The following is a 20,978-nucleotide window of genomic DNA, read 5'->3' as shown; positions in this document are numbered from 1 at the left end:
ATATATTAATTAACCTTAACCACTTATCCGAACACAGGTAGGTTGCATACCCCTACTTTGATTTATTCATGTTTTTCATTTTAAATGTTGACCTTAGTAACATTCCACCACTGCCCAACACTGAATAAAAGTATTTGTGAAACTGTTGTGATGCAGCAGCTTGAGGACCTTCTGTTGTTACCACGGAGACGCTGCGCGCCCCCGCTGCAGGCTGCTGGTGCTGTTGATGTGATTGGAACCTGCGCGCGCTCACGCTCTCTCCCACACGATCCCAACCAACACACACCACCCGGAAAAAAAACAGCTGATGTCATGGACAGGACGAGACACGGCAGATAAGGGAAATCCTCCTCTCGTAAGTGATTCAGTATGTTTTTCTTAAGCTGCCGCCACTCTACGGGCCGTGTCTGTTAGCCGGACATCCAGCTGCTGGGCTTTAGGGAGGATGCTACTGACGCTTCATGCTAGCTTGTTGGTTTTGTCCAGGAAGTGGAGACACTCTCATCCTCCGAAGTAGGCCTTGATCAAATATTGTCGTGTATTTGCGGTTCTATCACGTGGCCACGTTGTCACATATCATAATAGGTTTATTTAGCAGCTATGCATGTTGACATTTTCTGTATACGTACTGTTTTTAGCCTGTTTTTGCCGAATGTAGCACCGTAGCTCTCATCCGTTTCCATAGTAACCTTGGCTCCTTCGATGTCATTCATTCAGCTTTCAGTCTCAGTATGGAAATGCGTTTTTTTGATTGACGTCCAGCTGTGTGACAGCCATTTTACAGGACGTACAAGTGGGGGTATGTCTCAGAAGCTTGACATGTGTTAATAAGGAGGTTGAGCAGTTTCCCTAAAGGGCTTTTAGGGTTTCACAGTCGCCCATTGAAGCCCATCAAGCCATTGGGGGTCAGCCATAATGGGGCCTTGTGCCCTAACTGCTCCAGGTGTATTTTCAATTTTATTTTTTTGAACAATATATTTATTGTTTTTGAACATTTACATCCAATGACAGACACTGTACAAGTTCTCATCAAAAGTAACTAGTATAACAAAGGCAAATAGGAAAGGACAATAAGATATATGTGGATAAATACATTGAAATGACATCAACATAAAAAAATAATAGAGTAGCAAAAAAACAAAACAACACTTTGGGCAAGAGCAATGTCTTAGGAATTGCATATAGTCACATTGGTTTAATGAGGTATTTTAAGGCAGACCACCAGTGAATGCTGTCTATGCCTCTGCTCTGTGTAAATGTTAATTTATCTGTCAGTTTACATAATTATGCATATATATCCATCCACCCACATCTTCACACATTTATACATGTCCACACAAATATGTACACATGTAAACATAAACACATACTTATCCAGGTGTAGTTTTTACCATGATTAGCAAGATTAATTTGTTATTTTTCTTTAAGATTATTATATATATAATTTAGGCAATCTTTATGTAAACTCACCACTCTGTAAAATGCTGCAAACACTATACTGTTAGACACTGTAACATGCAACTTTAACAGGCATAAATAAGCAATGATCCAGGTAATGTACACCATATTATATAACATAATGTATACCATATAACATTGATTGTAGAACAGATCTTGACAGTTTTGTTTCTTATTAAGAGTCAAAGCTGAGTGTTGGAATCAATCTCTCAATACCTATATATACAGTACGTATATATTTGAGGCTGCTCTCATGAATATTTTGATATCCACAGTGGGTCAAATGACTAAATGCAATATGAAAGGTGTCTCACATTACTAAGTTTACAGAGAATAACCACCTTGCTCTGGAGTGAAGTTACATTTCCAGTTAGAAAATCTTTATGTAATTTGGTTTGAACTGACCAATCTATCTAAAATGCTGCTTAAGATGAAAGGTGTCACTCATGGTACCAAGTTTACAGAGCATTATCACATGGCTCGGGAGTGCTACCTCAGCTCTATGGAGCATCACAGCATCTTTGTTTTGGTTTTATTTTCCACAACTTTGCTGTTTTTGGCTCATTCTCACTGCTTTCATCAGCATCACTTTTAGATGCAGCAGGCATGTGCTTTCAGTGGAAAAGCACTCTGATAAACCCACTGTATGATGGCTGCCCTGCTCCCAACAGCAGAGAAACAAAGTTTGCTTTAAATACAGTGTTATATTGCATATTATCACCCTATGAAGTTGCAAACATGTTCCTATTTACATATCAAGCAGACACAGAGCAACTTCAGCATTCATTTAGACTTGTGCTTCTGGCCACTTGATGCATATAAACCCAATATTCACTTTCCTTTTAGCTCTGTTGTCAAACCTCTAAAGAAAATATCCACCATGTGGCTTTTTAGCTACTAAATGCTCCACAATGTTCAGCCAGTTCCTTACGCTGTCTGTCTTCTGTTTGGTGCTGGGCAGGCAGTGCACAGTGGATTAACAGTATTTACTTTTCAAAAAAGAAATGCCTACTGGAAACATCGACAATGAGATGAAGTAGAGGGGAACTGCTGAATTTTATTTTATGTGTTTGTTATCATGAGTGGCAGCTTTGACATTATACTTAATAATTTGAAAATATTGATGAATGCAGCTTTACATTTAATTAAAAATGGATTCAAAGAGGGAGGTAAATGTTGATGTGGTCACTGTATAGTATTTACACCTCCTCGGGAGCTATATGAGTGCAGTATTACCTTTCCATAATTTGAACAAAGCATGCATATTTGGGACCCATTTGTATAATTGCCTAATTTCCACTCAAGGCTATGGTCGAGAAATAAATAACTGTACAAATGTGCTGCCCACATCAAAAAAACTTTTTCTTGTCTGTTGTGATTAAGATGATGCTGCCAGAGTGCTCTCTTCAAGAATAAAACTTCAGGGAAGAAAGTTTGCAGACTCCAACAAATACTCACAGTTACAATTAATGTGCCCAGTGATCACATCCTACCCGTGAGGAACATGTCCTCTCTCCAAATGGGAAAGTAATTGCAGTCTTTGCCACCTATACTCCCACATAATAGCACTTAGACCCTGTAATTTAGTTTTCACTCTTCTTCACGTCTCCATCTGCATATGTTAAGTGTAGCAATTACACTGGGAAATTGCTTCTAACTACATGGGGTTTATGTGGACAGTTTCTTTTCTTGGTAAGAGCATAAAAGGAAACAAGGGTGATACAGTTACATTGTTCCATCTGCATTCCCATTGGAACTAAGTGTTTTCGTTCTCATGCTTAGATCGTTAGTCTTGTTTTTAAGTTTTTAAAGGTGTACAAAGTTTTTCCCATCATTCAGGTTTTGTCACTTGTGTTGTTAAATTGCAGTTGCATCAGGACAGGTTCGACATTTGATTCATTATTTATTTAGTCATTAATTTGTTGTTTGATTGTGAAAAAAACATTTTTAGACCATTTGCTAATATATATCAACTATTCTATTCAGAAAACTCTACAAGACTACCAGATCATATTTTGCTCAATTTATAGTAACTGTAAATGTCATAAATTAGTTTTTGATATATTTCACTTTGATGGAAACACATTTCAAAACTGAAATCACAAACTTTGCACCCATGATGCAGTGACATATTTCATTTGGGTATTATGAAATTGATTGAATCGTCTGTTCTTTTCCTGATATTTTGTGTTTAGGTCAATGGCATCTACAAATTGAGTATACTGTATTATGTGATATACCTTCACTGTCCCACTTATTGAATTATGATTCAGTGCTGTTTTTGAAGAATTTTGAGATGACAAAATATAGAGTTGTACACATTCCTATGTAGCCAAGCAGATTTATTTCTGCTTGAATTGAGCTCGTCTCTCTGTTACTCTGGGTAAAAAAGTTTTAATTGAAACTACCCTGCAAAAGAAATAGCTCCTTTAAAAACATTTTGGCAGTTTGTCTTGTAGAAAGGGTTTGTAACTTCTAGAAACAGATATTTTAAAATGTGCCGGAAGCCCCACAGGCTTTGTATCTGGGTGTCGCCAAAGATATCACATATCTCAAAATATGGACAGATACACCAAAACTGTCAGCATGTTTACATAGAGACTGTATGTTTTATGTAAGTTGGGTGGGCTGAATTAATATCATAGATCTGTAATAAAGCTGCAGCCTGTGGCACTTGTGAATATGTCCTCTCACCTCTCTCTACTGCTCTTATGACTGCTACCATTCACTGACTGCTGCCGCAGGACCTCCAGGCCTTTAGGACATTCTCCTTTTTGCATCTCTAGTCTCTCTCTCTGGTTGGTCTCTCCACCCCTCTGTGACCTGGGGATGAACGCACCAATGAGGAGCCTCACAGTGAGTCCCCCTGGTCCTCCTCCACCCCATCTTCTTCTTCCACAACACCTCAGTCACTCACTCACTCACAGAGTGTGTCGCATATATGCCTTGATGTCAGACGTGGTGGGCATTCCTGTCTCTATGAGCGTACTGTAGATGTGGGTAGTGTACTGTACACCATATAAACCATGATGTTGACTAACTGTTGTGTGTTATTTACAGGGTATGCCTGATCGCATGTTATGTGCAGTGCTGGAGCAATTTCAGCTTTACTTTTCCCTTTGGTATGTGCGCTTTGTCTCCATTCAGAGTGTCATTTCTTCTTGTTTTCTTATGTTGAAACGGCCTGTATATTTTTCTTTTTCTGCATACACACATGCACACAAGCATACACAGACAAGGACATGCACAGGTAACACCAACTCAGATCTCATCACACTGTACAGTAGGTTGCACAGGTTAATCTTCTGGCGCCTTGGTGTTCAATACGATGAAGATCATATATGATCTTTGAACTGGTAAGTTACTGGAGCCTTTCCAATGTGAATACACTCGTCCTGTGTTCCATGTGTGCTACGTTGTGTATCACGGTGGCCATTCAACAATGCAACACTTTTAATTTTAAATCACACACCTCTGTTCTGGCAATTCAAGTCAGGGTAGTTTATGTTTCTGAATATACATCACAGTATATTAAACCTAATTCTACATGTAATAACATTCAAAAGCCAGTATTGATACACATCTTTTTTAATACGTTAATACTGTATTCAAATATTGGTTCACCTACAGTACAGTAAGCTCTGTTACTAATAAAGACGCGCTGGTATTTTTAGTTACTGTTAATGTGGCCATTCAGTATATGGCAAGCCAAGTGCCTCTGAGCCGCTTTAAATACAGTTAAAATGTATTTATTAGGATTTTAATCCCACATGATTGGAGTTACAAAAAGGGGTACTGCCACTGCCCAGACTTGGATGCAGCCAGATTGTTCTCCTATTCCTCATTTAGCTTTGTTCACTGTTTGATTCGCCTCCCCCTCTCTGTCAGATCCACTCTCTGTATAGCACGGCAAGCCCCAGCATGCTAAAGAGGAAACAGAGCTCACGGGTCGAGGCCCAGCCCATGACCGACTTTGGGCCGGATGAGACCCTCGCTGACAGCGCTGACATCTTCTGGATCAACAAACCAGTGAGTATGCATGTGTGTCAAGGACCAGTTACCTCAATCACACTTGTTGATGTATTTCCCTTGAAATTTTGTTTTTGAAAATATAGCGACCTTATCCAAATAGTTGGACTGAGAGGAATGTAACAAAATATTACAGCACAGTTTGTCATTATTTTGTCTTTTGTCCTCTCTCTGCAGTGGGTGCACTCCCTGCTGCGGGCCTGTGCCATCATCAGTGTCATCTCTGTGTGTATGAACACTCCCAAGACATTCGAGCATTACCCTCCTTTACAATATGTGACATTCACACTGGACACGCTGCTCATGTTCCTCTACACGGCAGAGATGATTGCCAAGATGCACATCAGAGGAATCATCAAGGTAGATAATGACGGAATCATATGGTCACAAGAACCACTTAACCATCATCAAGTTAAAGTAAAAAAATATATATATTTTTTGCTGCTTGCTAACACCAGATGAGTAACAACTCTATTATCTGTAACCAGCATGAAAGCATGGCAGAATTAGCAAGCTAGCTAACTAGGCAGCTGTCCAATAGTTAGCTAACTTTAATGCCACACTGGTGATATAAAATGAGCCCAACAGCGGGCTGTGGCCAGCTGCAGTGCTGGGTCGAATGGTTTCTCCATTCCCTGATGGCAGTAGAAGGCTTTTTTCGTACGGAAATGGGTAGTTTTACTTCAAAGTGGGTTGGAAAAATAATGACACTGCCTGTTCCACCAGTGACAGACGTCTAGTGGCACTTCATGTGAACTACAATATATCGCCTCAATACAGCATCAGAGGAGCATCTGTTTTTGTACTGTAATCATACTGTCCAGATTTTTAAATACCTTGGTATACTGTAATACCTTGATACCACCGCTTAGCCAGTTTTTGCAAAGTGGATCAAGGTTCAACCTCACTAGTTGCATTGAGCTGCAAATTCAGATGAATCAACACAATCCAAATCCGAGGTAGACAGATAATGTTCTATAGAAGCATCCAGGAACAGACAGCTGGCAGATGAAAGGCCCATAATTACTGCCATAAAAAGTGTGGACAGCTTAATTGGGGAATCAAGGATAACAAGCAGGGAGGCACCGGAGGACACAGAATTAAAATCACCAGTGCAGGAAAACAGCACAAAAATTGGAACAGTTCCTCGTTTTCCTCTTTCTCTTATTGTTCCTTTTAGTTCTTGAAGACAGATGAAACCCATCTTTGACTGTAAAATCGGAATGTATTTTTCTGTGTGTTTCAAGTAAAAATGAACTTTTAGAAATGATACAAGCATCACACATTAAAATTTCTAGATTTTTGGATTTATTCAACATGTGTACAACCTTTTTGATTGACACTTGGAAGCTGTATTTTGTAGCTGGTTGAAAGTGCCTGCAATAAACAAATGATCCTCACAGCGTGGTAAAGTAATTGCATGCTTTTATTCTAGTCAGTGTGTAATCAAACATGGTCTTATCTGTAGAGTGTCTCAGAACACACCCTCCTATTTGCAGCCTTTCTTCCTGTGGAAGACTGACCCCCTAAGAGCTTCTTACAGACTCCCTCTCTTTGAAAGTGGTAATTAAGTATGCCCATTTTTGCTGGCCCCATGACATTCCAGTTTGTTCACACTTCAGGGGCTGAATCAGTTTTGTGTTATCATGTTGAAAACAAGGCTGTTTGAATTTCTTGGTAAGTCTGTCAAAGTATGCACAGTAATTTAAGATATTGTTTGTTGTTTGTTGTTTTCTCTGGATATTGCTTCACCATTATTTTTCCACACAAAGGCTTTCTATTAGAATGAAAGCTTCCTCTGTCAGATTTTCAGAAGGTGATGGTTGGTGCTTGATATGGGCAATTTCAGAACCATAAAGACTAACATTATTAAAGCCTTAAAAATCACAGAGTAGCTTGTACTTGTTAGAATACATGAGATGTTTTGGCCTTGGATAATGATGATGTTTATTTATTCATGTTTTTTGCACCTGTTCTTTTCTTTCAGTTCTCTTGTTTCTGGCTTTTTGTTGATGTCTCCCCTTTCTTTGTTTCTCATGGTGCAGGGGGATAACTCCTATGTGAAAGATCGCTGGTGTATGTTTGATGGATTCATGGTGTTTTTCATCTGGGTGTCCCTGGTGCTGCAGGTATATTGCAACATTTGCAATTACAGGATTGTCTGCAATTATACTGGCATTTTTCTTCCTGCTGGTGCTTGTCAGTTTGACAGAAAGCAATTAATTGAAAGAGTTGGGTTATACTTCTTAACAATCAATTTCTTTTTGTTTTAGGTGTTTGAAATAGCAGAACTTGTGGATCAAATGTCTCCATGGGGGATGTTGAGAATCCCCCGAGCGCTCATTATGATCCGGGCCTTCAGGATCTACTTCCGCTTCGAGCTTCCTCGCTCCCGCATCACCAACATACTGAAGTAGAAAACTGTCATTTTCTTCACTATGGTCTTTAAATGAATATATACGTACATGTAAAAAAGAAAAAAGGATTTTTTCACTCTTCTGCTTTGCAGGCGATCTGGGGAACAGATCTGGAGTGTCTCCATCTTCCTGCTGTTTTTTCTCCTGCTTTATGGAATTCTGGGTGTTCAAATGTTTGGAACGTTCAACCATCACTGCGTTACTAATGATACACAGAAAGGGTAAGCAAAATATAAAGAAGTGGGTAATGCTTTATATTAAGGTCCTTGTAATAACCATTAATTAACAAGTAATAAGGCCCTTGTAAGTCCTTACAAGATGCTTATTAACATTATTGTGTGTTTATAAGCTTATATAAGTGTTAATAATGGCATTACAAACACCCATGACCCACCCATTATGTCTTTGCCATGCCTTTATTAATCTTATTTTGTTTGCTTATTGATATTAAAATATACTTTATTGCTCATCTATTATAAGTTAACTATAAGTTAACTATGCTTTTTGCAACTACCGAATCTAAAGCGAGAACAATGCCTTATTACTTGTTAATTAATGGTTATTAAGGACCTTATTATAAAGCGTTACCAAGAAGTGTTGCTATTTGTTGTTGGTTGACCATCTTATTATTTGTTACAACTAAGCAATTTTACTAAGCTGTCATCCTTTAGCTTTTTATGAACACCTTTAAATACCTATGATGGAGGTAGCCTTTCCTGTCTTTAATGGAGGTGTTGCTTTTTTTGTTTACTGAAGCAATAATGCTTAATGAAGTAGTTCTAAGAGGCTAGAAGATACATGCTGTACATCAAGTGTCTTTCTTAGTACAGTACATGGACATCGAAGCAAAACACCATTTTAACTCCTAAAGTACAGGCTTATATGAGCCTGAAATCACCCAGCCAGACATTTAATTTGTACATTATGGGCTATAAAAGCCAATCTAAAATAATTCCCCCACAAGCATATATGATCATACCATAAATAGCTGATGAGTACAGCTACTGAAAAACCCCAAATAAATAAAATACTGTGGGCTCACTCATCAGTGTTGATGAGTTCTTCCGGCAGGCTTTGTGCTCGCAAGTTTATATTATTTGTGAGTTCTGGAAATTGCTTTGCAGAGGTGGTAGCTTTTTTTTCTCCATTCAAGCTCTGCAGGGGTCTGCACAATCTAGATGCTACATTAAAAGATCTGAAACTTTAAATTGACAAACTGTGTTTGTATTTAATGCATTAGACCCAGTAGCCATATTCCATATAACATTTATATTGAAATGAATTATACTGTATGTACTTTGTCTCCATTTCTTCATTTGTCATTTGTTTGTTTCAGCTTAAGATTTTTTGAGGTGGGGTTGTGTGAGGTACTTTTCCATAGTCAGTGTATGACCTACTGTAGATGGCAGGAGTCCTGACACAAAATCATTTGAATTTAGTTTGGCCGCTGGTTTTTCAACGATATTGTGATAGAAATGGTTTAAGAAATTATACACAATAGACATTTTTATATCATTTTTATTATATTTATTGCTATATTGCTATATTATGAAACAACCAAATTAATTAAACAAATTCATGTTATGATCATATATGCACTCATGTGCTGTCTATAGCAATTATACTGATGACAGCAAAAGATGGGATGCTATCACTGGTTCTAGCAGAGATAGAGCTTTGATAACTTGGTCATCTTTAGGAAAAAAATCACATAATCAAACCTACATCACTGTGGTGCTTGATGCATTATACTCTGGTTTTTGTAGACCAGCTGTTAACAGGATTGCAACTGTGTCCTTTGAAAACAAAACCCTTCCACTGAACAATGGCATGCTAGTACATTTACTGTGAAAGCTCAGTTACACAGAGTTAATGATGTTAAAAAATGTATCCAGTGTGGTGAACAAAAACTTAAAATTGTGTCTTCTGACATCCTGCTTTAATGAATTATCTCAAAGCAAAGCAATGATGAGTCACCCTGATCAGTCAGTAGCTATCACCTGCTGAGCTGAGTCCGACAGATCATGACAGCATCTCATCTTTTGTGATCACTTTGGTGTGACGGTCTAAGCAGTAGCCTTAAGCATTAAAGTGGATATTTTATGTGGAGCAGCACCTCTGCAAAGACTTCTCTCCATGACTAATATTCTGAAGTTGTTTTGGTCAAGGTTTAGTTATTTAAAAAAAAAAGTTTTGATTAAAGTAATTTTGAGGGTACATAGGCAGGAGCTCACTGCTAGATAAATTGTTTAATTTAAACATTGGTGGTCAACATATTCTACGAGCAGGAAACACAGAAAGTTGTGTAGGGACCAAAATCACGTTCTTTAAAAAAAAAAAAAGCATTTTGGGGGTAAAATTGATAATTAGTCAGTGAACTTAATAATTGTAGTTTTAACATACTCTTTTATTAAAATAGCAGCACTTTGGGAGATGTGGGATCCATGTGTGTACACATTGCTGTGAAAAATCAGTATTTATTTATGAAGGATTCGATTTGAAGTATTAAGTTGAGGATGATGATATGATACAGAAGTTAGGAATCCCCGCTGAGACAAAAGATGGGGGAAGCAAACCTCATGATTAAAGCCTCAGGCTGCAGGGAGAGTTAACACTAATTATAATAATTAAAATTTCCTACATTGTCCAGCCTTTGTATTAAGGTCATTCCTGCTCAACTGCCTCCCATCTATCTGTCCTTACTGATTGTGCGCCTAAGCACCCTGAGGACATCACATTGACCATTAGAAGCAGGAAAGATAGCACACGACATTATCACATTTATAGCTCTGATGTCCCTCTGTAACATTCCAAAAGTGGCGTGGCAGCTGCACATCTAATTTGTTTGCTGCTGTGCTCCTTTCCCTAAATCCCTCACATATATATACTTCTAATGGGATATTTTTAGAAATATGTCACACAAGGACTGATGTGTCTAATCTCTATCTGCCATATGCCCTTGGCACAAAGTCAAAGCTCCCTAGCTATTCACACACAAGGGATTTGATGGGAATTGGGGAAAATAGCAGGGGAGACATTTTCTGATATGGATGTTAAATAAAAATGGTTTTGGATTTGTATGAAATCTAGAATGAATTACATATACTGAGCTGGATTTTTTTTTTGTTAATGTTGTTGTTGTTTCTTTGACAAATTTGACAAATCATTGCTATTTTGCAACCATATGAAAGCATTATTGATTATATACTTTGAAACAATTAATGTAAAAGTGACATTTCAGCTCTCTTTTATGAAATAAATGTTTATCAACTTTCATTTGTTTTCAAACTGGATGGAGAACTTGAAATAAAAAAGGTATTGTTAGTATATTTTGTCATATGCTAAAAACCATTGATTCAGTGGATTACGGGAAAACTAGATGCTTGTTAGCCGAGGAGTGCAGCGGTTGTTGACAGAACCTCCCATTTTAAATTATGCAAAGCATTACAAATTAATTTTCGTTTGATCAAACAACACATTTAGAAAACAAATATCTTATCACCAATATGGTTTGTTTTTCATTTAACTCACTAAATTATTAATATCACGTTATTACTGGACATTTGGTCTCTCATTTGAGGCTTCATTTATCTCTTCTTGTCATCAAGGAAAATTATTAATTTGATAAGATACAGTGGTATTATTCGGCCCAGCATAATAAGCTTTATCGGATTCATCACTATGCGTCTGATTGCCCTTTGTGATAGTGCAATAAATTATCCCTTCTGATCCTGTACCCCTTAATAAACAATTTGGATGAATGTCTGGGCAGCCAATTTAAAGGCATTAATTTTCATTAGAGAAATCAAGCGGCTCCTGGAATAACACCTGTGGCTAAAAGACAGGGAGACAGGGAAAGAAGGAGTGTGTGTTTGGACTCTGTATGTGTGTGCATCATTTATCTGGGAATTTGTGTTCCAGATGTAAGCTTCTTCTCATTTTAAATAATTCTAACGAGTCATAAATGTTTCAACATAATCATAAACCCCCTAATTTCATTACAGAGGGATATTAACATCAAATCTTAAAAAGATCTCACACCTCATCATTGATACTTTGAAATCTTAATTTTGCTGTAACAATCTATACCACATGTTGTATAAATATGATTTAACACGTTTTTTCTTTTCTTTTTGTCAGTAATGTGACATGGAACAGCTTGGCCATCCCAGACACCCATTGTTCCCCTGATGGAGAGGGCTACCAGTGTCCTCATGGCTTTAAATGCGTGGACTTGGAGGAACTGGGCCTTAGCCGACAGGAGCTCGGTTATAGTGGCTTCAATGAGTTAGGTAAGCTCTACACTTGTTAATTGAATGCATTGAAACGTGTGAAAACAAACTAAACTCAAAGTTCCATTAAGAAATTCTGATTAGTAAAAACTACTAAAAAGTTATTGTGTTTTTCCAGCGCATGAATGCATAGTATATTCTGTTAAGCAATGTGGAGGAAAGACCATGTGCGAGAATGTTGGAACCAGAGTGTTGCAAATACCAGCTTCAGCATAAAGCTGCTCCATTCAGCAGCATCCTGCATTCTTATCAGCTCAACGATGCTCAAATCCAGTGTCAGTGCACAGTGCAGTGGCCCTTATCTGGAGATAGCCGTGAAGGAGAGTGAGAGCTTCACAGTAAACAGTACCTTAATTTAGACATTATGGACTGGAACATGGGACATTCAAGGCAATTTACAGCCACAGTGTATTGCTTTATCAAGTTACTTTATAAATATTTAAGCAGCTTTTACTGTGAAGCTTAAGTGCATTAACGAAAAACCCTGATTTTATTATTATGGAGGATATTATTTATAGAAATGGTTCTCCCTTCCTAAGAGTGTATTGAGAAATCAGATTTACTATTTTTATTCACATCCACGTAGAGGGAATAAACTATTCATACAAACACAGCAACTCTGCTATGTCAGGAACTATTTCTAGCCCTGAATCCCATAGGCCCAGATTCAGAACAGTTGAGATGATAAGCTTAAAACAATGATATGAGGTGCTTAATAGTGGAATTGGAAAATTCTGTCAATTGATACTGATGTGCCAGCTGTCAGCAACACTTGACAGCTGCTGTTAGCTGTTTAGCTACTTTACTGTATTTTACTTGTAGTAAATATAGAGTGGTGTTCCTTCCCTCGTTTAATCATCTTTGGCCGAGTCTTAAAAGCACAGACAGTTCATTTGAGGAGAGTACATTGACCATAAAATGGCCAAGACTTTAATTTTGTAGTTTGGCCAACTCACAGAAATAACGTTAATTAGCTACATCTGACCAACTTTGTCACTGACACTGACAAAGGCATTCATTAAAGATAATTTAATCAGGTTAATGAGACTGCCAAAATGTTAGAATTCCAAGTCTTGTCAAAAAAAGAGAAAGGAACCTTGATGGCAGCGGGGTGCTGTATTTTTTCATCCTGGAAGCTCTCAGAATGTACAGTCATTATATTTGGTTTTGTCTTTTTGAAAGGCTTAGTCTGAGGGGAGGTATGATAATTGGTGTGAAGCTCACAGACCTCACTGCATTGAGCAAAAGACTAACACTGATACTTCTATCAATAACAATCTGTGGTTTTCATCACTGTACATCTTTCTGACTCCTGTGTGTCTTTCTTTGTTTAGGTACGAGTATCTTTACTGTGTATGAGGCTGCATCACAGGAGGGTTGGGTGTTCCTCATGTACAGAGCCATTGACAGTTTCCCTCGCTGGCGCTCCTACTTCTACTTTATAACTCTCATTTTCTTCTTGGCTTGGCTTGTCAAGGTTAGAGCCAGTCTCACCCTACTGCACCTTTTTTAAATAATGCTTTCAGCTTCAATTGCATGGCAGCAGGGGACAGTTGAACACCAAAAGGTTTTGGTTAATTGACATAACCTAATCTTTCACCTACAGACATAATGATTTCCCCTTGTTAGTAGAATGTTCTCTGGCTAATGAGAGAATGAATATCACATCAGAGATAGTGAAAGGAAGTCAAGAGACAGAGCTGCACTTGGTCATTTATTTTTAATAGTCACAGCAGTCTTTCTCTCCCACTGCCTCGGTTTCACTCTCTCTTTTCTTTCTCCTTATAGAATGTGTTCATTGCAGTCATCATTGAGACATTTGCTGAGATAAGAGTGCAATTTCAGCAGATGTGGGGGTCAAGGAGCAGCACCACCTCTACCGCTACGACACAGGTAACTGCCACACTCACAGACACACAAGCGGACAACTTTTTAAGGCGCCCTAAATGTGACCTGATTCTCAACATTTCTTGAACACCAGCTATCTTTAAAGGTGGTCATCTTGGTACAGAGTGCAACAAAATTCTGCCTGTTCAGCTCATCAAAGTTGCATGAATTCGGAAGAATCAAAGGAATGAACACAAACACATTTTGACAGAAATGACTTTCTTAAGGGTAACAAGAGTGCATGGTCATCAATAAATGCCTTTACTTTCATCAGAATTGGCAGCCTAAGGGTGCTGCAGAGATCTGTTTTGTGGTAGTGGTAGAGGTGACTTAAGAAACGTTTCTGTAAATTCTGTCTTTCTGCCGGCTTCATCAGCTGTCTGGAATAAACAAGAGACCCAGCTACATTTATTTAAAATATAACTACATAACTACATAATACAAAATAAACAAAAAATAATGTCCTTTGCCATTAAACTTAATTTTAAATACTGTAAACTAGAGGCTGATATTTCTTCCGGAATCCTTTGCGTCACGAGATATACATGACCCTGAAACAGTTGGGATTAGAGTCAGTCCCTTGTAGTATGAGGCTATAATGTAACTGTAACTGTATTGCCTTTAAATGGTGGATTGCCCTTCTTAGTTTGGAAGCAAGCTACTTACATTAGTGAAGAAGTTCAGGTAAAGTAAAAAAAAAACTGACTTGTAGATTAGTGCATCACCAACAGTAGCTTTTTAGTAAAGAGCAAGCTGAGCCTGAAGGGTGAACTCTTGATTTGTCAGTCTGTGTTCCAAAGGTCATGAGCTCCAGGCAGTGACTGCATTTATGTGATCGAAGACTCAAGTGACTGAAATGAGTTTATGTCACAGGACGTAAAGAGTCATCCTTAGGCCATGGTAAGGTGCTTGGAACATTGGTAAGAACTGGGTGTTAAAAAATACCCTTTTCAGGTAGCTTGGGAATCTGATCAGGATGCTTTCAATATACATCCCTTTGGAGGTATTCTGGGCTTTTCCAACTGGAAGAAGAGCCAGAACATACAGTACTAAAGGATATGGATGGAGAAAAGGCCATCTGGACTAGCTGGCATAGCAATATTTTGCACAGCCTCATGTAGCCTTGTATGATTCACATTTGAAGCAGTGATGATGTAGTACTGATTCACTTCAAATGTATATGAAATGTAAATGTAAGACTTTTCATTAGTTTGTCTGCATTATTTCCAAGACGCTGACCGCAACATCCTGAGTTTGATCTGGCTGGGATCTTTGTTGCATCTTTCCCACTCATTTCCTGTCATCTCTCCACTATTGCGATCTAATACATTCACAAAATGCATAAGCCACTTAGTGAGTGGCAACTCAGAGTTTTAAGTAGGCAACTTTTGCAAATATTCTGAAAGAAAGCTGTTGTAAAGAGTTTAATTTTTATTTGAAAATAGCAACTTTTAATTTTCTTTTTCCACGATTTATTTTAGTCGAATATGGATATTGAAAAAGCAATTACAAGATTGTTACCCTTTAAAAGGAGCTTTGTGTTCATATTTTTCACCAGCTTTTTTCTATCGCTGTGTGTAAATTGTCATGAAATCAGGCCAAAGATGCATATGCACTAGAGAGAAATAATAAGGAATACTGACAGACTTTATGGCCTGAAAAGACATTCAGTGTCATAAAGAAGTGATTCCGGTGAGGGGGAAGCAATAATAATAAAGAGTTTTTTTGGAGGTTCATACTCTGAAATGAAATAAATGCCGTAGATTGTTTCCCCATCATTCAGTCCAGACATCATTCAGTTATGTTAGTGATTAGCATTGGCTTGACATTTTTTCAAGTTTGAACGTTTAGCTGAGCTACAAATATCCTTCTAGGTATGATAGGGGGTTTTACAGCGGTCTTGATTAATGCATATTTTTATCTTGACGTGACAGGCATTTGATTGCCTCTTCTACACTACAGTAGACTACTTTGGATTGAGCAAGAGGGTTAGGAGGTGGGTTTGAAGCAGAGAAAATCATGAGAAAAAGAGTCTCTTGTTAAATATGTGATTTATGATTTCATCACAATTGAATAGTGGGAAGATAAGGAGGCAGAAAATCGGAGATGTTATTTGTTTCAGAGCTGATTTCACATAGAATATATAACACTTCATAAGGTGTTGTATATATATGGCAGCCGCCAATTGAAACACTAATAAATGCAACAATAAATACTGCATTTGGTGGGTGGCAACATGGATATGCATTTGTGTTTCGCATATATTTTGTAAAACACATCTGAAGTTATATGTTTGGATTAAATTAGTTTAGATCCAATGATTTATATCCAAATTTCCTTTTAAACATTTGACACTTTTAATCATAGTGGAGTTGATTTGACAAGCAATGAACTGTTCAATGCTGTTATTTATTAAAAAGATGCATCTTGGAAAGTCATGAAACTAAAACCTCTGATGATGAAAAACAGGCTGATGCCACTGGCATCTATATACAGCTATGACCTTGAAAACAATTAGCCTTTCTTTTCATTATCAAAATTAATTGTAATCACATCGTCATGCCCCAATCTTTATCTTAGAGGGGGGAAAACTAATTAGCTGTGGTGTAACACTTAACTGTCAATCACAGAGGCTGAAACAATATGCTCCATTCCTCATATTCCCTAGAGAGGAATACTGGTATGAGGTTGCCCCAGGAGACACAACCCATGCCACACAGCCCATCCCTTGACTTTGCTATACTGTCTCCAGATTATTGATGCTTTTAATAGAGAATAAGCTTTAAAGCTGAACTGTGTTGATAAAATGACAATGGATTAATCCACTTTTGTTTCATAGGATCAGGGGTTTTTGTTCCACAAATATGAAAAGAGTTGTAGTTAAGGGCTGAAATTGCAGTTGGATTTCATTGAAGTCTTCTTTGACTTGTCTGAAGTTGAATGATAACCCTGTTTCTTTGACATCAAGGTTGTAGGTAGTATTCTGTTTGCCATGTTATATTTAAATCAACATGATAAAAGCTATGAATTGGCAACCATGGTCTTGGTAGGTTGTTATAAAATGTGAAGCCGATTTGACAGGTATAAGGCAAAACTCAATCAGAGGCGGAGAAGGCACAGCATTTAATTAAAGAGAAGAATGACGAATGAGTGGTTGAAGGATTTCTATATGTACAAAACAAGCAGCAGCAGTTCTTTGGAGTGGCGGCTTGGTACAACTGGAAGCTTTTAATTTTAGAAACTTCAACAATTAAAATGTTATTTAGTTCTCAGTTGCAATGTATGACATTGTCAACTTTTGTTAAGGTAATTTAGAATGACATTCACAAACAAAAGTTCAGGTTTGTGGCTTCTACCAAACAACATTGATATTGGATTATTTTGTAAAATTTGAAATATGTTCAAATAAGTTCAATGGCAGTGTTATTTTTTATTAGATTTTTATTTTTATTTGTGAGTCTGTTGGTTGCCATTTTGCTTCTAGCTGAAATGTCTTAATATTGGATAGATTGACATGGAGTTTGCATTGTTTGAGATTCATGCTAGAGAATTAATTCCATTATCTTCGGTAATTTGCAGGTCAAAGTTTTTACTTTTCACAGTGAAATATCTCATCTTCTATTGGATGGATCCACACAAACTTTTGCACAAACGTTCCTGTTTCCCTGATGATGAATCTTAATGAATTTAATGATCCCCTCACCTTTCCTCTAGTGCTGCATGAGGTTGGCATATTGTTTTGGATGCAGAGGTTGAATTTCCCAATTGTGCGATTAATAAAGTAATTAATCTTAAATCATATCTTAATCTTACACCCTTCATAGGATAAATGGACTTTTCATCCAGCCCTGCCATTAGGTCAAATTTTATCTAGTGCTTTAGTTTATGACTAAATACCAAAACTAATTCCCATCCCCACAATTCTCAGCTATGTCAATTGCAAATGTTAGCATGCTAACATGGTGATTACAGTAAACCTTGCATGGACATTAGCATTCAGCTCCTAGTACCGCAAAGTACAGCCTCACCAAGCCACAAGCATGGAGTTAGACAGTTTATTCTTATTATAAAAGTTGTTATGATATTAGCACATGCTAACTACTGTATGGTTCTATGGTTAGGAAGATTAGATCAGACATTGTGGTTATGGCAGCACAACTGCGGTTAAAGCATGGTCAAAGGGAGCTTTGGACTGTCAGAAACAATGATATCAAAGTCCTTTTGGGGTTCGGGCAAGTTAATTCTTAGCACAGTCGGTAAGGAGTGAGGTGAATGAGATGGTATTTTAAGAAGTTGTCACGTCCTTGTTTTATAAGAATGATTGGTATTCATGAGTGAGCCAGCTGTCTTGTGGGTTTGAACGTCTCTGCTGTGATATTGGTTTGTTTTTATTTCTGGTGTTAGGTCCTTAGGCCTACATACTGTATTTAGAAGCTGTTTTTTGTGTTTGTACGAATCTGTGTGTATGATGCCTTCAGCTTTTTTTGTGGCCACAGATGTTTTATGAAGATGTAGCCAAAGGGTAGATGTGTGTGTTTGAGTCTTGTCCAGTACTTTGAATAGTGTGCAGGGTTTTTTTTTTTGTGTGTTCTGCCCCTCATGTGCTGTCCTTGTGCCACAGATGTTTCATGAAGACGCTGCTGGGGGGTGGCAGCTTGTAGCTGTGGACGTCAACAAACCACATGGCCGAGCGCCTGCCTGCCTCCAGGTAAACACACCACATAATTAATATGCTGCTGATGTTGCTGGTGTAAAGTGTTTCTCTCACACACACACACACACACACACACACACACACACACACACACACACACACACACACACACACACACACTCACATGCATAATTCATCGAAAGGTGACACCTAAACATACACAATTTTAACTAACTTGAACTATAAATCTGAGCTGTGTGTCTGCATATGCATGCGTGTGTGTGTGTGTGTGTGTGTGTGTGAGAGACACTTTTTCTTGTTATTTAAATATATCTGATGTTGAAATGCTTTGTATTAATAGAGAATCGGTAAACCTTATTCATTTAACAAGTGCCACAGACACACCTAGTATCACCTCATTGTTTTCCCATTTGTCTGTGTCTTCAATGGCCGTGTCAAACGACTAAATGATGGGATTTTAAATTAGGGGAGGCTCATGTTTGATGTGTAGAGCTTCACTAATGATGTTGCGCGGGTGATAGATGAGTTTTAAATGACGTCTACATGATGGACACCACTGTTGCCTCGTGGTCGATGTGATCCAAATGGTTGGGCTTTAAAGATAAGCTGAAAGCAGCGGGCGTCGCTTACAGCTGGCCCACTGTTGATAGCAGTACGGTGTAAAAGGCTGGGCCCTTGCTGTGAGATACTGCCAATAGCGTCTACGCCTATGAGAGGGAGGATAGCTGTCAACAAACCCTCATGGTGAAAATACTGTTCCAGAGCTAGGCTTGAAGGAGGCACACACACAAACAGAGCGAGGAAGACAGCACAAATAAAAATAGAGAACTGGGTGACAGAAGAAGGGAGGAAATGAGAAAAGAAAGAACGTGAAATATGCAGTATTCCCATTAAAGCAGTATGTACCCCAGAGCCTCATCATCAGTTGGAGTAGAGATTTAGATAACCAGAGGGATAAACACGACTGACTTCCCTCTGAGCCTCGTGCTCCATTACAAGGAACACCCAAAGGCTGCTTCATCTGCCTCATTCACTCAAACCAAAATAGCGATTACTGTCATCCTGTGCCAACAAGAAGACCACTTCTCAATGAAGAGTTAACTGATTGACAAAAAGAGGCATTAGGCCATGTTCAGACTTACAATAGCACTGTGTCAAGAAATACAGCTTCCATGTCAATGAGACTGCTGCTTTGGGAAAGTGGGGTTCCCAAAACAATGAAGGGCTGTCTGGCCAAAATTTAACTTAACTTTTGCAGCAATACAACATCATATAGCATTGAATTTATTACCTAACATATGCATTCAAGAGGACATTCCTGGTGGATTATCTTGGAATGTGAATTACATAATTCTGCTGTTTACCTTGAGTAGAAATGATTGTCCTAGTGATAACTTAAAAGTAAAGAGTAAAATCTGGTTCAAAAGTAAACCCAATGCAGTGTTTTGGCACTTTGAACTTGTGGATTATGACTCATTATATTCTTCTCACTGGTATGTGTAACTATACACTCACTAAAGTAACCTTTGCGATTTAGTTTTTTTTTTTTCTCACAGAGCTATTTTCAGTTTTAAAACCACCTTAAGGATGCAGACTTTGAGGGGCCGTCGTCCTGTGAGACGGACTGAATTGCACTGTGTTTTAGTGGGTCAGAGTGCAGAACAACTCACACCTCCATCACATGGAGCATTTCAGCTCTGGGCAATGGCCCAGAAATTGTGATAGATGTCTCCTGTCAAAGCGAGCCTGACACATAAAAAAAGCACCACAGAAGAAAGAAATATAGAGAGGGAAAATTATCTTATCATTCCTCTTCATATTAATATTGGGGGAGTATATTTCATAGTAGGACCAGTGTAACACAAGACATTTATGGTAATGCTCTGCCAGTGATACAAGGTCACAGAGTGGAAGAGAGGTATGCAAATGAAAAAACAGAATAACGAATGAGGCAGTGTGGTTGAAGGATTTCTCAGTGTTAGAAAAAGCAGTAGGTCTTCGTACTGGACTGGGTGTGAACACCCAAGCCACAGATCTATAAGAATGATTTATTCTAGTGGCCGACCGATATGGGATTTTGACATCGATACAGATGCTAATTTTAGAAGAAAAATATTCACCGCATGCCAATATGAAAGCCAGTATAATGAGCTGAAAAAAAAGACCTATAATAATTTAGCACTGATTTAGCACTGAAATGACTGTTGAAAAGTATTCAGA

The 20,978-nt window shown here is 38.1% G+C and overlaps 1 protein-coding gene across 4 annotated transcripts in view; it reads left to right on the top strand.

The window, feature by feature from the left end:
• Positions 1–293: 293 nt before the first annotated feature.
• Positions 294–20,978, top strand: part of nalcn (sodium leak channel, non-selective) — a 71,894-nt gene continuing 51,209 nt past the window's right edge. The window contains exons 1-11 of one of the 4 annotated variants that reach the window (XM_059342566.1): positions 294–355; positions 4,203–4,314; positions 5,347–5,487; positions 5,665–5,847; positions 7,533–7,616; positions 7,761–7,900; positions 7,997–8,125; positions 12,045–12,196; positions 13,531–13,673; positions 13,985–14,089; positions 18,705–18,791. In XM_059342566.1, coding sequence (XP_059198549.1) covers positions 4,288–4,314; positions 5,347–5,487; positions 5,665–5,847; positions 7,533–7,616; positions 7,761–7,900; positions 7,997–8,125; positions 12,045–12,196; positions 13,531–13,673; positions 13,985–14,089; positions 18,705–18,791 — 1,191 coding nt within the window. In that variant the 5' untranslated portion in view covers positions 294–355; positions 4,203–4,287. Of the gene's footprint in view, positions 356–390; positions 4,315–4,518; positions 4,581–5,346; positions 5,488–5,664; positions 5,848–7,532; positions 7,617–7,760; positions 7,901–7,996; positions 8,126–12,044; positions 12,197–13,530; positions 13,674–13,984; positions 14,090–18,704; positions 18,792–20,978 lie in introns of those variants that run through there. The other 3 variants (XM_059342564.1, XM_059342565.1, XR_009395004.1) reach the window with 3 other exon arrangements.

The sequence above is a fragment of the Centropristis striata genome, chromosome 10 (genome assembly GCF_030273125.1).
Source record: "Centropristis striata isolate RG_2023a ecotype Rhode Island chromosome 10, C.striata_1.0, whole genome shotgun sequence".
NCBI classification, from domain to species: domain Eukaryota; kingdom Metazoa; phylum Chordata; class Actinopteri; order Perciformes; family Serranidae; genus Centropristis; species Centropristis striata.
The sequence above is the reverse complement of the archived record's forward strand: the minus strand, read 5'-3'. Positions and strand labels throughout refer to the sequence as shown.